Source organism: Aulonocara sp. 'chitande type north' Nkhata Bay, linkage group LG6 (assembly GCF_057382095.1).
Source record: "Aulonocara sp. 'chitande type north' Nkhata Bay isolate Kocher_YH1m ecotype deep benthic linkage group LG6, A_spYH_male_GT1.1, whole genome shotgun sequence".
Taxonomy (NCBI): Eukaryota; Metazoa; Chordata; class Actinopteri; order Cichliformes; family Cichlidae; genus Aulonocara; species Aulonocara sp. 'chitande type north' Nkhata Bay.
In genome coordinates, this window is record NC_141349.1 from 31,047,115 (window position 1) to 31,063,386 (window position 16,272).

The 16,272-nt window shown below is 43.1% G+C and overlaps 1 protein-coding gene across 7 annotated transcripts in view; it reads right to left on the reverse strand.

Annotated features, from left to right (window-relative positions):
• LOC147328126 (nucleosome-remodeling factor subunit BPTF-like) overlaps nucleotides 1–16,272 on the reverse strand; it is a 56,041-nt gene that overhangs the window by 10,401 nt on the left and 29,368 nt on the right. For all 7 annotated transcript variants that reach the window (XM_086296290.1, XM_086296288.1, XM_086296292.1 and 4 more), the window contains 11 exons: nucleotides 11,417–11,547; nucleotides 8,802–8,916; nucleotides 8,165–8,382; nucleotides 6,494–6,734; nucleotides 6,091–6,368; nucleotides 5,735–5,848; nucleotides 5,295–5,456; nucleotides 4,849–4,931; nucleotides 1,114–1,339; nucleotides 608–930; nucleotides 24–197 (listed from right to left, as the gene is read on the reverse strand). In XM_086296290.1, coding sequence (XP_086152416.1) covers nucleotides 24–197; nucleotides 608–930; nucleotides 1,114–1,339; nucleotides 4,849–4,931; nucleotides 5,295–5,456; nucleotides 5,735–5,848; nucleotides 6,091–6,368; nucleotides 6,494–6,734; nucleotides 8,165–8,382; nucleotides 8,802–8,916; nucleotides 11,417–11,547 — 2,065 coding nt within the window. The remainder of the gene's footprint in view (nucleotides 1–23; nucleotides 198–607; nucleotides 931–1,113; nucleotides 1,340–4,848; nucleotides 4,932–5,294; nucleotides 5,457–5,734; nucleotides 5,849–6,090; nucleotides 6,369–6,493; nucleotides 6,735–8,164; nucleotides 8,383–8,801; nucleotides 8,917–11,416; nucleotides 11,548–16,272) is intronic.

Here is a 16,272-nt window from a genome sequence, read left to right on the forward strand (position 1 = left end):
GCAATTAAAAACTTGCTCCTTACTGTGACTCGTCATATGGTGTCTGACAGATGCAGTACAGCTCCTCTGTGCTGCTCTCCTGGCCCCGCTTACACTCCACACAGATGTAGTCGTCCATTTTCTTGGCCTCCTTTTCTGTGATGCCCACACATTCTCCGTGATACCAGTTGGTACACAGATCGCAGCCAATGTAGAACCTTTAGAGAGAACGAGGACACACAGGTGTCACTGTAGACAGTCACCGGTTTACAGTAAGTCAATAAATACAATAAATTTTAGTTTTAAAAATAAACATATGAGATTGGAAGGATTTGTTCTGCAATAGAAGACAGGTTTAATTCAATGAGGACTTGATGAATAGAGCAATACTGAGTAAAACCCTGAAAATAAGTGTACATTTAAAAAGAGTAACTGGCTGAGAGTGAGAACATCGTCTATTCTTTGACCTCTGATATCAGGGCAGTAAAAACTGTGAATGTTTTAATGTGGACAGCTGCACGTCTCCAGTCTTTTTTCTTTTTATTCAGCTTAGTGCTGTCACCAATGCAGCTAAACTCGCTCATACAGTATTTTTATTGTGACAGTGTTTAACAGAGCATCATCATACTTGGTCTCATCGTAGGGCGTCTTGCAGATGCAGTAGAGCTTTGTGTCCTTCTTGCTCTCTTTTGTACTCGTCGTAGAGATCATTTTCTTCTTCTTGGACTTGGCTGACGTTGTCATCTCCCTCTCCTCTTCCCGTTTCCTCTTGTGTGCGGAGCTGACAGTCGTGCTAAGGTGATGCTGAGAGGTGATGTGGGACATATTTTTCTGTTGCTGGTTGTGGGCGGCAGCGACGGCGGCGGCGGCAGCCTGGGCTGCCTGTTGGGCTGCAGCTTGAGCCCTTTCCTTCTCCCTCCTCATCCGCAGCAGATCCCTCTTTAGCTCCTCCTGGAGAATTCAACCCCAGAAACGAATGCGATTAATGTCACTTCCTGCCCTTTTTGTGCAAAATAAAGGCATTCTAGTGCCATTTGTCACCAGTTCTTTATAGTTGCCTTTAAAACATCACGCCCAGAGTAAAAACCTTTATGCTTTTTTAATATTTTTTCATGTCTCAAGCTTGCTTCATACCTGGGCTTCTAGCTGCAGCTCCTTGTCAAGAAGTGCCCGCTTCTTCAGAATCTCCATCTTGAGGCTCTCTTTGTGTCGGTAAAGGAGCGAGGAGAGCTTACTGGCGTTGGCTAACCTCCTCTTGGCCTCCACAACCTCTTCCTTCTTCCTCCTCTTGGCTGCCTGCCTCTCATCTTTGTCTATCCGGTCTAGGATGAACTTCATCACCTGGTTGCACACGATCATCCTGAAAGGATGAGAACAGAATATGGTCGAGAGAGAAAACAAGAGAGTAATCACATCTCTTAAAACTAAAAATCACAACTCATAAAAGCATACTGTATTTAATGTTAAAGTGCTGAAACTGTGAATGTTGCAGACTAATAAGAAAAAAGCTAAAAGAAGAAATAAAAACCCAGAACTCTACTAAATCTAATGAAGGCCCATGTGAAAAAGTGCTGTGGCATTTTAAAGACATTAAACACACATAATACTCCTGCTGAGAGAGCAGAGGAGGATGAAAGGGCTGGGAGGGAAAGGATTATCACATATCTGAAGCTAGAATTCAAAAAGTCAGTACAGTCAAAGTCACAGAGGAAGAAATGTATCCCTATGACACACCAGTGGGCTGGAGCAGCGCATTAATCCAAACAATGCTTCTATGTTTCATGAAGTACAACCTGTGTGGCTACTTTGAAATATTAAAATTTTGCTTTCCACATGTAAGAAATGGCAGTCCGTGTCAATGAACAATGAAGGCATTTCTCTGAAAACAAGCCCGCGGGGCATTTTCATGGCTCAGTTGTGTAATCCATGTAACTACAAAGTTCTGACTCAGGTTCTGAACTTGCATTTCATCTCTATCTGGCTCCAAATCTCTTCTTTCTCAGCTGTGAGCAATCAAGTAAGGGTTAAAATCTGAGAAATATTAGGCAGGTTATGAAGAAAAGCGACTTTGAACGTGGCCTGATTGTCGGTGCCATGTGGGGCTGGTCTGAGTATTTCAAAAACAGATGATCCTCTGGAATTTTCCCACACAACCATCTCTAGGGTTTACAGGGGATGGGCCGAGAAAGAGAAAATATCCAGTGAGTGGCAGTTCTCCAGGAGAACTGCTTCAAGCTGATAGGAAGACAACCACAACTAAAAACAACCACTCTTTAATTTTCTTGGTACCCTTTAGGCCGCTCAACTGTGCATCACTTAAACACCACAGCCTCCTTAGTATTGTTAATGACCACATCCATCCTTACAGACTACAGTGTACCCCTATTCTGACAGCATTCCACCAGAATAATGCACTCCACAGTCCACATCTCAATCCAACTGAGCAGCTCTGGGATACATTGGATCGGGAGATTTGCATCATGGATGTGCAGCTGACAAATCTGCAGCAGCTGTGACGCTCACGTCAATATTGACAAAAAATCTCTGAGGAACATTTCCAGCACTTTGCTGAATCCATGCCACAAAGAATTAATGCAGTTCTGAAGTCAAAAGGGGAGTTCAACTCCGAAGCAGGTGGCGAGTTTAAGCTCAAACAAAGTGTCTAGCACCAAAAACCTCTGCTAGCCCACTGCTTAGAAAAGCACGAACATTTCCTTCTTTTAAATTCTGAGCCAAACATGATTAATTTCTAAAAGTGTTAGGCAAACGTGACATCATCTCTAGTTTTATTACTCACCCGCATGTTTGTACGGATGCAGAGAAGACTATTTATTTGTCTAGTGTTTATTTGTATAAGACTCTACGCTTCAGTGGCAAGCGAGTAGACTTGAGTGTTGGAAGACTGGAAGAGAGGCATGTTGAGAGATGAACAGATAGAGTGGGACTGGATGCAGGAGGAAGAAATGTTATCCACGCCATTGTTATTCAAACAAATGAGAATCGATAGAGGGAGAAAGTTACATGTTAGCAGCTTCATTTCGCAAAATCAAATAAATCCACACGATTTATGTGTTCCCAGTATGTTCACTTGTGTTTGCTAACATTCACAGACGAGATCGAAAGCCGTTGCCTCGTTCGGCGCCGAGTTTGTGCGAACAACACACAAACACATCCTCGGCTGCTGAGGTCAAAGATCGGCCAGGGATCCTACCGCGTGCCCGCTGAAGTACAGAGGCCAAATGCAGCGTGAAAGTGGAGGAATAAAGCAGGACACACATAAACATGCAAACGGATGCCAAAGTTCCGCGTTATTACTAACAGAACCGTGTTTTGAAGGAAAAGAGAGAAAAGGATGACATGAAGAAATGGAAAAAGGTTGAAAAAATAAGCAAAGACAGACAGCTGCTGCTTGAGCTGCTGTACTGATGTCACGGTAGTCTGGGTTTGGTATTTCAGGTCTGTGTGAATGGGTACAGTGTTTACACAGTGCCTGTGGACATAAACAAATGGTTGTCAGGGTCGGCTATAGGTCAGAGTATATTCTACCTAACATAAAAACACGGAAAGGAGGAAAGGAAGAACGAAGAAAAACATTTTTTTAAGCATTTGAATATTTTGGCTTTTGTTTTACAGTTGCAGTTGTCCTAACTAAGCTTGGTAAACAAAATGGTCTTGTAGCAGCAATCGTAGCTCGCTGCCTGGAAAACAAACACGTTCTGCATAAAAAAATATCGACCTACTAACGGTAGGATTGGTCACAGGGATGATGCAGTGAAAAATGGGGCGGCTTAAATTTCCGACTAATTTTTCAGTCGCTTTTCTGAAGTTTACGGCACCACAAATCCCTGAAGGAGTCGAGGAGAGATGTATATTTTTATTGTACAACTCCCGTCATTTATAAAGGGATTTGCCTGCTTGTAGGGTCACAGTGAAGACATGCAGCTGTTGGTGGTTACACGTCCAAATGTTCCCATGTTGTTCTGCACCTCCCAACAATGTGTTAGACAAAAGTCAGACGGAGAGAGAAGAGGATCCCGTATGGGCTGCAGGGAGCATGCATACGAGCGTGCACATGGGCACGAGAAGGTATCAAGTCAAAGACACAGTAGTGTCATGCAGATGCTGCAGGGTTTGGATTGAGATCTGGTGACTGTGGAGGCCATTGCAGCACAGTGAACACATCAAGCCAAAAAACTCAGTCAGAGATTGGAGAGTGGGAATGCAGTTGTAACAACAGGATGGACATTTGAGGAACGATATGTGGGTGAGCTGTGACTTATAAATGATGCTTAATTAGCATTAAGGGTTATGAGTCAAATCCACCCTCCAGCCAGGTAATCTGGCTTCCACCCACGGTCCAAAGACATGCACTAAAGGGGGCTAATAAATCACTCCCCGCACCAGCACATCACTTCTTTTTTTTCCTCCCTGCCTTCCATTGCTGAGCCTTAGCGAACCTCAGATCAGGGCATTCTTCTCTGATCTCTGCCATTAACTACACTGAGGTTGGAGAACTGCTGATCACTGGATGTTTGTATTCAGTGATCTATTCTTCATAAACCTAGACACAGTGCTGCATGAAAACCTCAGCAACTTCTTACATACCCAAACCAGCCTGTCTAGCACTTAAAACCACCCACTTAAACCACCTTTGTTCCCATTTGGTTACTTAATTTAAACATCCGATCATCTTCATCGTCATGTCTACGTGCCTAAATGTACTGTTTCTACCATTTGATTGGCTTATTAGATGTTTGCTTTGAGAAGCCATTTAATGTGTCCTCCCGGTACTAATGAAGTGTTAACCTGTTGACTTTTAAAGCAGCACATGTGACACACACACAAAAAAACCCTAATCTGGAGGCAAACCTCTGATTCTCTTCTCTCTCTGCAGGCGTCATGGTTTTCTTCTGCTTCAGGTGCTCGATCACAGCGTTTTGCTTCATGACCACCTGGAATATGCGACACAGAAGGATGACGGAGTAAACCTCATGGAAATACGAAAAATCAGAAGTATGACATTCATGGTAACAGGTCAGTCAAGGACCTGTTACCGTGAACTTCCAGCAGTTTGATGCGAACAACATCTATCTATAGAAATGTATTGTTATTAAGCACAGCACAGAATGTCAAATACAGATAAAAACAAACACAGGGACAAGCATTGCCAGGATAAAGCTTTATAAACAAAGACAGATCTGAGCTGTAAAATCAAACAGAGTCCAGGTTGAAGGGTGACGAATGTTTATTTACTGATGGCCAGGAGTTTTGGAGTGAGATGATAACCTGACTGTGACAGCTGCGTACATACACACCTGTTTCTGAATGATGTCGCTCTGGCTGGCTGCGTTGAGCGCCAACTCTCTCTTTGCTTCTGCAGCTTGTTTCTTCTTCTGCTGCTGCTGCTCTCTGAGCTGCTGGATTCTCTGCAGTTGCTCTTGGACAGATGCGGCCTGGATGGTAACCACGTTCCCAATCTGTGCAAAGCAGAGTGTGGCAGTCAGCTTGTGCTTTAAATGGGGAGTCATTGGATAGTTTTTTTTTTTTTTTTTAAGTGGCTTTGTAAATACAGAAAAAAAGGTAGAGGAATAAAGGATCAGATTATTTAACATCTTCATCCCAATGATGACATTATTGGGGTCATTAGAACATGTGCAATACAATTTTGCTACAAGCTTAATTTTACATCCAACGCATTTTCATTCTGTATTTTCTGAGGATCTAAAGTCCTGGAGTAGCAAGCTGAATCTAATACCTGTCCTCCCTGAGCTGAGGTGGTCCCACTCTGTTGTATCTGGATGGGAAGCTGCAGCTTGATTTGCTGTGGCAGCGTGCCTCCAACCTGCTGGGCCTGCAGCTGGGCCAACACCTGCAGCCACAACACAGAAAATTCACAATTTTAACAAATCACACTGTCAACTGAATCGCAGTTCAAAGTGGGAAACAATGGCAAATCCACAGACTGCACCAAATTGCAAACTGGTTTACTGCCGGCTGCTGTGAGGCTTTCACTGGAGGATTTTAAATGTGAATAAAAGTCACAGTCATCATCTTTGAGGGGAAAGGAGTGACTGAGGATGCAGTTAACTTTTTTGCTAGTCGTAACTATACCTGCTGCTGAAGTCCAGACACACTGATGACATGGGACGTCTGCTGCAGTTGCAGCTGGGTCGTTCCTTCCTGTGTTTTAACCTGCAGCGAGGTAGGAGACTGGATGGGCATGTGGGCCTGCGTCTGTGGGGGTAACTGGCCCTGAGGGCTGGCCGATGAAGGGGTGCTGGCGGTGGCCAGAGGGGCTGCCCCTGTCTGAATCGGGGCAGCGGCCTGCTGAGCAGGTTGGGCTGGAGTTTTGGTTGAGGTGGAGCTGGGCTGACTGGTTGCTGTTGTGGCTGGAAGGAGAAAAAGGAAACAGCAGACATGCACTTAAATTCAGACATCACATTTAAGTTTCACACTTATTTTTTATCCCTTAATGCAAAGGCCTCATCTGCCCTTCATTTGTCTCTTATCATACCTGTGCTTGACGTGGGCGTAGCAGCTGAAGCCAGCGGTGTGAAGAGGAACCGCTGCACCTGGCCGTTGGGCAGCGCAGCTTGCATGAGCTGCTGACCAGGTCCTGGAATGACAGTGACCCCGTGAGGTATGACCTGCAGCTGGCCGGTGGTCTGACCCTGGCCCTGAACCATCACCGTGAGAGCCTGCTGAGTACCACTGGCACCAGCCTGCCGATCCACACCAGATCCAGCCTGCTGCTTCTGTGGGGGGATGAAGCAGAACGGGAAAGCTTGTAAATAAAATTTTACAGTCCAGTCTAATCCAAAATAAATTGCCTGTTGTAACAAATGTTGATTGCATACCATTATCTGAGGAGTAGTAATACCCTATTTCCCCCACTAATTCCCAAACCTCATTACAACCAGGTGAAATTTGTTCAGGAGGAAAATCAGCACTGCGTACATCTTGTGTATACGAGACCTTCTTTTTAACCCTCCAAAATCCCATCTGAACTCTTTTTTTGATGGGTCTGATGCATCCACAGGAGTCCATCATTTTTTAATTATTTTAAACTATTGTGAGAAAGGGCATTTTACATGTTAACAAATAATTGCCAACAAGCAGAAGGAGCCACTGTCTCTGACTTTTCTGCCACTGCTTAAAACATGTATGTGGTTTAAGGCACCATCCACTTTGTGTTTCATAGTTCATAAAATTGTAAAACACCATTTCTTTAAGAGAAATCCAGATCAGATACAAGGGCAATGCGGTATTGTCTTGTTTTAAATGCAATATTTTTATGAGTGTAAAGCCTTTTTCATTCATTGAATGTAAAGTTAATCCTTTACTGGGTGAAGAACCGTATATGTTAAAGTGATCTGCAACATAAAAGTTAAAAGAAAAAAAATCACAAATATAAAATAAGTCCTGTAACATCAACACTTTTGGTTGAAATGTTAAATTTCCAAGTATTTCAACCCTAGTTTGTCTTAGAAAGACTTAAAGCCCCTAAAAAACTATTAATATCAAATAGGAGTTATGCAATATTCTAAAATTGTCAAGCTGAACATTTATAAATCTGAATACACAATTAAAGATAAACGTATACAGACAAATGTATATCTACAGGTTATTTGTCTTACTTTTAAGAGCAGGATGAGTGTAATATATAACCAAGATCAAATGGTTACAGGCCACAGTGCTGTTTGTTATTTATTTTTTTATTTTTAAAAGGCCTATTAAGATCACTTCCAGCTTTATATTTTTACACTTGGCCTCTACTAGAGTCACTTTGCATGACTGACTGCTCAAAAAACATCTTGTTTATCTTAGACCGATCCCTTTTGTGCTCCATCAGCGGATCCACTCTCTCAGAGAAGCTGATTTAGCTCCTCCCCCCTTACGGCCACCTTTGCTTTGTGCCAACTCTATACCGACAGCCTGCCCTTCACTGACAGAAGGATTTAACAGAAGGTGGCACAGCCAGAGCCGTGTGCCTGAGACGACCATACTGAGGATATCCCCTCTCTATGACAACACAGAGCCAAGAGTAAGAGAAAAAAAAAAAGCTGCAAGAGTTTAGAGCACATGGAAAGTAGTCAACTTTCCATACGTGAATTAATAAGGGGAAATTCATTTTAATGCTGCCTGTTGTAGATATGCTGCTTGTGTATGACAGGACCTCACAAACCTGCGTGAGCTGGGTGAGCTGTGCCAGGGTCAGTTTGACCTGGCCTTGCCCCTGTGCTCGTGGGGTGCCGGGTGGTGTCTGGCCTGCTGCCTGTCCCGCTGTGTTGGGACTGGCCACTCCCTGGCCAGTGACCGTGGCGACGGGGCTGGCGGCAGATATTGCCGTGGAAACTGCCTGCCCACGAATGATCTGTGTCACTACCTGCTGTCCACCCTGACCTGAAAGAGAACAATATCACAAATTTAACAACCAGGCAACAAACTGTATAAACAGTGGGTCACTTTTACTCTCATCCAGTAGTTTAACTTGAGTAGTTTTCAGCATTTTTCCCGCCACACTTTGGCCTTTGTGGGGAGACAGTGTTACATGACACTGAATATGATTACTTACAGTAACGAGTCTGTTATACAGTCTGTGTTAACTTATTCAACATAAACCTATAATTTGTTATTCCTGAGAGTCTATAATGGGTAAAATCAAATCCGAAAACAAAATGGTGCAAAAAAATCCCCCCCAAAACACCCATATTTATAACAATGATGGCAACTTTAATATACTTTCAGGGATCGGGTTAGTTTGCCAAAGCAGATAGCAGTACTCCTTTATTCTTTGTTCAGCCAAAATGAATGTAAATCACCTTGTTGGACCACGAGGGGTGTTCGAAGTATCGTCTTTCCCATTGGTCCTGTTTGCTGGACTGGCGTTCGGATCATTGTCATTCCTGGACGGATCTGACTGCCACCTGCCAGAACCTGGAAGATATTATCCATAAAGACAGTATTAATGAATTATTCCAAAGCCAGCAGCTACTTTTTAAACTAGGTCAAAGATCCAGGTTGGGTTCATGCAAAAGAAACATGCCTAAGACTGATTAAAGACAAATAAAGAAATAAAAAGTTCCACAAAATTTGACTTTGCTATAAGGTGTTTATCATAAAGCTACACCGTTTTCTCTATAGACAGCACTCTTACACTCATCTTTGGCTAAATACATAACAGAGTACCCAAATTGCCATAATCTGTATCTTAAAATTTTGTATAGGGAGCATGTGTATAAAGTTATTATCAGTCTCTGCCAACCAGGCCCCTGGGTGGGTCTGGGGCGGGCGTGGGGTTCTGGGGACGCTCCATCTCTGGGCTGGGGCCCTGGCTGGGCCTTGGGTCCTGCTTGGTGTGTCGCCAAGGTTATGGGCGGGTGGGTGCATGGGAGCTCAGCTGTGGCGCGGGGGGCCTCCGTTGCATCGAGCCAACTGGGGGGCTCTTCAACTGGTGGGGAGGCTGTTACATCCTTACCAAAAAAGCCTCAGAATCAGAAAGGGTTTTATTGCCAAATGTTGAGCGGGTTTACAACATTAGGAAATTGCTGCGGTGCTTCAGTGCAAACATACTGTTATAAATACTGTTATAAATTAAGCTTAAATAGACATGAAAATAAAAATGAGAATAAGAATTAAAAGTGCTAAGTAGATAGATAGATATATACATGATATATACATGAGTGCAGGTGGTGATCAGTGCCAAACATGGAATGATGCAGTGAACACAGCGTAGGGTCATGTGTTAGTGGTGGGAACAGTCATACGGTTTTTGTTCATGTGTTCAACAGCAGAGGGGAAGAAACTGTTCTTATGGCGAGAGGTTCTGGTGCGAATGGACCGGAGCCTCCTGCCTGAGGGGAGCAGGTCAAACAGACTGTGTCCAGGGTGAGAAGGGTCAGCTGAGATCCGAGCTGCACGCCCCAGTGTCCTGGAGGTGTACAGGTCCTGCAGAGATGGGAGTCTGCAGCCAATCACCTTCTCAGCAGAGCGCACAACACGCTGCAGTCTCTGTTTGTCCCTGATAGTGGCTCCAGCGTACAACGCGGTGATGGAGGAGGTGAGGATGGACTCGATGATTGCAGTGTAGAATTGCATCATCGTCCGTGTTGGCAGGTTGAATTTCTTCAGCTGCCTCAGGAAGTACATCCTCTGCTGGGCTTTCTTAATGACGGAGGTGATGGTGGGCTCCCACTTCAGGTCCTGAGTGATGGTGGTACCCAGGAAGCGGAATGAGTCCACAGAGGTGATGGGGGTGTCAGTCAGGATGATGGGGGGGAGTGGGGCTGTGTGCTTCCTGAAGTCCACAATAATCTCCACTGTCTTCTGGGCATTCAGCACCAGGTTGTTGTGGCTGCACCAGGACACCAGACGTTCAACCTCCCTCCTGTAGGCAGACTCATCCCCGTCCGAGATGAGCCCAATGACGGTGGTGTCATCTGCGAACTTGATTAGCTTGACAGACTGGTGGGTGGAGGTGCAGCAGTTAGTATACAGGGAGAAGAGCAGGGGAGAAAGAACACAGCCCTGAGGGGAGCCGGTGCTGATGGTCCGGGAGTCCGAGACATTCTTTCCCAGCCTCACGTGCTGCTTCCTGTCCGTCAGGAAGTCAGTGATCCACCGGCAGATGGGATCAGGCACATTCATCTGGGAAAGCTTGCCTCGGAGATGGTCTGGAAGGATGGTGTTGAAGGCAGAGCTGAAGTCCACAAACAGGATCCTGGCGTAGGTTCCTGGGGAGTCCAGATGCTGCAGGATGAAGTGTAGGGCCATGTTGATGGCGTCATCTACAGACCTGTTGGCTCTGTATGCAAACTGCAGGGGGTCCAGGAGGGGGGCCGTGAGGGTCTTGAGATAGGAGAGCCACGGGTCTGTAGTCATTTAGTCCAGTGATCCTAGGTTTCTTGGGGACAGGGATTATGGTAGAGGACTTGAAGCAGGCAGGCACATCCTAATAGATGCACCTATGGTATAAATTTGGGAACCCTAGGCAATTTTTAGAAAGGTTGAACTCTGACCTTGAGGTTGATGTCACTGGGATTCAAACTTGTTCAAGATTTTTAGTAGCTTTGAAAATCCTACATTGCCTTGTTCTCTATTTATTCTGTTCACAAGATTTTCAGAAAACTTTACCTCTGACCTTGAGATCGTCGTCAGTCCGAGATTTTACTAGACACATCTATGGTATCAATTTGAAAATCCTACATCGTCTCACTCTCAATTTATCGTAGTTTGGATATTCTGCTGTAAGCCTACCCAATCAGCCTTTTACAGCAGAGGGGTAATCACAAAGCTCATCATCAAACGCAATCAAATTGTATTGTGGGGTGTTGGGTGATTCCCATCACTGGCAAACACGGTTGAAAATAATATATCAACACAATTATGAACAAAATGTACAAACTAGAGCTGTAACCTGAGAAAACAACAGCTATACCTGTTGTTGGGAGCCCGCGGTATTGGGCCTGATGTTGAGCGTGGTAGTGCGGGGCTGGAATGTGGTGTAGGTTTGGGCACCTCCTGCCGTGCTGGATGGGATGATTCCCAGCACTTTCTGCTGAACCACACCTGCAGAGAGGAGAGGAGTGGAGAGACAGAAAGGAGGGTGAAAAAATTAGAGGTGAGTAACATTTGAATGAGGTTTCTGAGGGAAGCTTTACAAGTCTAAAAACGACAAAGAAAAGAAGAAAATTTGGACGTGAAGGAAATACTTTCGTGATGGTGTCTGCAAAGACGTGGCTTAAATACATGACAAAGATGTAAATAGTAAGTTTGGATTGCTTATTGCTTTACATTTAACAACTACACAAACATCAAACAAACAAAAATATTCTTAATAAGATTAAAATGCTCAAAACTAAAGTAAATTCTGATGTGAAGCAGCGGTCCTACATTAACTCTGCTGAATAGATTATTTGTAAGTTTCTCTTTTTGCTAGAGGGCCACTTTTTGATCACGGCACTTGTAAATATTAGTTGAGCAGGTAAACAAAATCTTCAAAGGCCCACTGAAAGCTTAGTTGGGTTTTCCCCAACATACCTGAAACCCCCTCATATATTATGCATGAATTTCACATCCTAGTTCTTAACTTTAATCTGACAAAGCCGGCGTTTCATAGCTGTTCACGGGGTTTCTCTGCCTTCACGAGCTCACGTGAAGCTGACGGCAGAAATGGAAACCATGAGAGCGTGGCTCTTTTTCCCTCTGCTCCCTCATTGCTGTGGTTTTTCAACCGCAACCGAGCAGGTAAACCTATATATCAAGGGTTTCCCTCTTCAAACAGGGACGTTAAGCCCGGTCGTAAGACTGAGGGAGTTGCTGCTCTGGTCACACACATCAAACAGGCTTTTCTATGGGCTGGCTGTTTGGAGAGGTCGAGGAGTTGGGATTCCGGTGAGTGGAGAGGTACACTTTTATTCAAAAAGACGAAGGGGGGAAAAAAAAAAGAAAAAAGGAATCCTACTATAGAGGGCTACCTGTCTGGGAAGCAGACCTCAGGGTAAACTTGTTTTCCTGCCTAACTTCCTTAAGCCCTTCCAAACCAAACAGGGCACCAAACAGTCATGCTGGATAAATACATATGTCCATTAAATGGTTACACTCCACCTGAACTTAGTTTCTCCTTCATGGTAACTTCAAAGGCAAGAAAAATCACTTTATGCTTGGTGAGCATCATTCTCATTTTCAATTGATTGCCTCTTTTTTTTTAATATATATTTAAAGAGGTGTGTAAAATTAACTGTAATGTTCCTTCTTCTTTTTACAGTTTTCTGGGTAAATGGGATTTTGCACTAGCAAGGTGATTCCCAAAGAGCTATTGGCTGAAACTTTGCCATGTGCAGTGTGAACCATTCTTCAAGACTACTTCAAGAAAGTACAAGAAAGCTTGCCTAAGAGATTTCAGTGTGTGTTTCAGAATAAAAGGTGATGATACCAAATAATGAATTCCAATCTTGTCAGCTTATTTGTAAAAATTCTGTTTTTGCCTTATTTCCATTTTTTGTATATGTTTCAATACATCGCTGTAGGGCTGCACGATTAATCGTTACAAAATCGCGATCTCATTTCCAAATGACAACGATTTAAAGAAAGAAAAAAAAAAAGACGACGACGATTGTACCGCATTTTGATCCGGGACGTAATCTGCATGAAAACAAGCGCTCACTCTTCCTGCTCAACAAATGACAAGGGCGGAGCCTTATACCACGTGATATAGAAGCTGTGCCGTGTGATGCTAAAATTAGCAGGGAAAAAACAACGGAGAGCACGTCAGGGATGATGAGAAACTGACAGGAGAAAATCCGTCCCGGTCAACCACCCAAACATCAATAACGGGAACCTTATGCAGCGCTTCCCTATACCCGTCGAACTCCCGCAGGCACAAAGAAATTACGGAGGCTATTACTTATCACCTGACCAAAGATATGGCTCCCATCAACACTGTGCAAAACGAGGGATTTAGGAAAATGATCAACACCCTAGACAAACGCTACACGGTGCCGTCCCGCAACTATTTTTCTGTTGTTGCACTACCTGCTCTATACACGCAGCATCGAGCAACAGTGGAGACGGAATTACAAGCAGTACAACATTTTGCGGCAACCACAAAACGTGAGACATTTGTTGTTTTTATGTTTATTTATTGTTTTTATGTTCAGTCTCAACTGTTACGAAGTTGATGTGCAGTTAATAAGTGCAATAAATATTTATATTGGAAAAGAAAATCGTGAGAGAATCGTGATCTCAATTCTAAGCCAAAAAAATCGTGATTCTCATTTTATGCAAAATCGTGCAGCCCTACATCGCTGCGCATATTTCTAATTTTCCTACCAAAATAGAAATATGTGACGCGTGACTCTGGACTATTGCACGGCGCTGTAATCATCAGATGAATTCTTTTTGTGTTTATTTAGAGAAGCCAAATTTCACTTTAACAGATGTAATGTTTAAAAGCACATGCTGACATAATAGCACTGGATATGACTCACATTAGAGCTGTCAGCAGTTTAATGAAGCATGTCAACATGACAGGCCGCAACTCCAAAGTGCTGAGCAACATTCATCCCTATAATTTGACAGGGCCACAGACAGAACTGACGGTGTCCAGAACAAACCACCGTCTCCTCCAAGGTGTCAATATTGACATTTCAAACTGCTCAAAAGCACAGGCGTTCGTACAGATACTACAGTTTTGAATCCACAGTCTTGATTTAGAACCTCAGACTACACAAGGCTACCATCCCAAAAACCATCCAACCAAAATAACATCTTCTTAAAAGAATACCACGCCAACAAGACAGAAGCAGACACGGTGTGCCACACCAAACCAGTGACTCATGCTGGCTCACACTGGGCACCACAATGGGGTTGGTGCAGACCAGTCTGGTACAATACGGTACGCCAACCTGGTGCCGTGATTATTATTGCTGCCTCACAGAAAGAAGGTTCTGGGTTAACATTGTGGGCCTTAGTATATAATATACTCTGCATAAATAGAATACAGCAGGGATGGAGTTCATCTAAATTCATAGGACCTAAAAATTGTGTATGAAACTAAAATATTTTTTAAAGAAGGAGCCAATGGCCATAAATTACAATATTTACTAGTATTATTTTCAAAATTCAGTTGAAAAAGTTCCACGTTTGTTGAATGATCTTATCGCCTTCAGTAACTTCAGCAGTCTCTGCATTGCTGCTTTACATCATCTCAAACATTACACACAGAGTTACGTTTGGAAAGACGTTCCTCTCATTCGGTCCACTGTTAAGTTGTATTTAACGCATACAGTTGTAGGATAAAAATTAGGGCTGTGCGATATAAGCAAAATCTCATATCCCGATATAAGAATTCTATCGTCCCGATAACGATATAAATCACAAAAATGTAACATTTTCTGTAAATTCTGTGAATCTCGGGCAGCTCGACTTGCGGGAAGTGTTTCCAGCTGCGCGTCAGGTACCTGGAGTCGAGTGTTTTAACCGATGCATGAAACTATACATTTTTAGACATAAGTTGTAACGGCCGCCGTTTTCTTTGTGAGTATTTTTTTTTTTTTTACACGGCGTGCTGCAGGGAAAAGCTTGTTCTAACGTTTGAGTCCAAGGTTTATTTCTTAGCACCTGACAGCTCTTATTTGCTTCTCATCCGTAAATACTCGGCATACTCTTTCACGTGATTCTGTTTATTTTGAAAAGTCTCAAAAGGATCTTTGAGCTTTGTTGTGAAAGGTTTATGTGGAAAATACCGTCGTTGTTGCTAACGGCAACGTATAAAAACATGCGCTTGTCCGTGTGTAGTGTGGTTATATTAAATATAAGAGAAAGAGAGAACTTTAAGAAATTAATATAGCCACTACAGTGACCATCAAAACAATTAAAGGAAATTGCCGTAAACAGTTTATTTTGCGACACCACGAAACAAACGATAGCGTAAAATGAAACGATAGATGTTTTTATATTGTCATCCGATATATATCGTTATATTGAACAGTCCTAATAAATTCATTCTTACTTTTCATTCCCTTTAAACAGGCAACAAATATATATATATTTTTATCTTTGGAGTGACAAAACAGAAGTGCATTGCATTCACATCTACAAATGCAAATGATTGTAGTGAAACCAAGTCCCAAACTAAATAGTAAATGATAATTCAGTTGCACGTTAATTCTCATGTAATAGAAATCTGTCAACAAACAATTTAATCACTGATGGAGGATGGACAAAGGAAGAAGCCATTAAACTGTTTCCCCACATCAGGAACACTTTCCTTAAAATTGTCAGCTAGTTGAAGTTTGTCACTACACGCAACCACTTTTCTGACCCATTATTATCATAAGATATATACACACACGTATATATTGGCTACATCAGTTGTTTTCACAATTCGTTTCATGTCCTTAATTTAGAAAGCCATGCTTGAAATGATGTACGATATTTTAGGGTAAAGAAACGGGGCCAGAGAACAACTGAAAAAGCAAACTAAAGCTACCAGTGAATCAGAGAACAAATCAGCGATGCAGGGTGATAAATCTAGATCTAAACCAAGCTAAATACAGTATTTTAGATGCATGTAATTTCATGCCCATTAAGAAAAACATGGTCGCATTTGAACCATGGTGAATCTGCGACAGCTGTGTGACTGATTCTGAAAGAGTGCTTTAAATATTGACCAGCTATCCTGATACTTGAGCCCTGCAGTTCCCCTAAGTCGTGTTGTTGGCTCGCTGACCGTCGCAATCAAGGACAAAAGGAACGCCTGATTTGAAAGGTTCAAAAAGTCCGGCTTGCAGC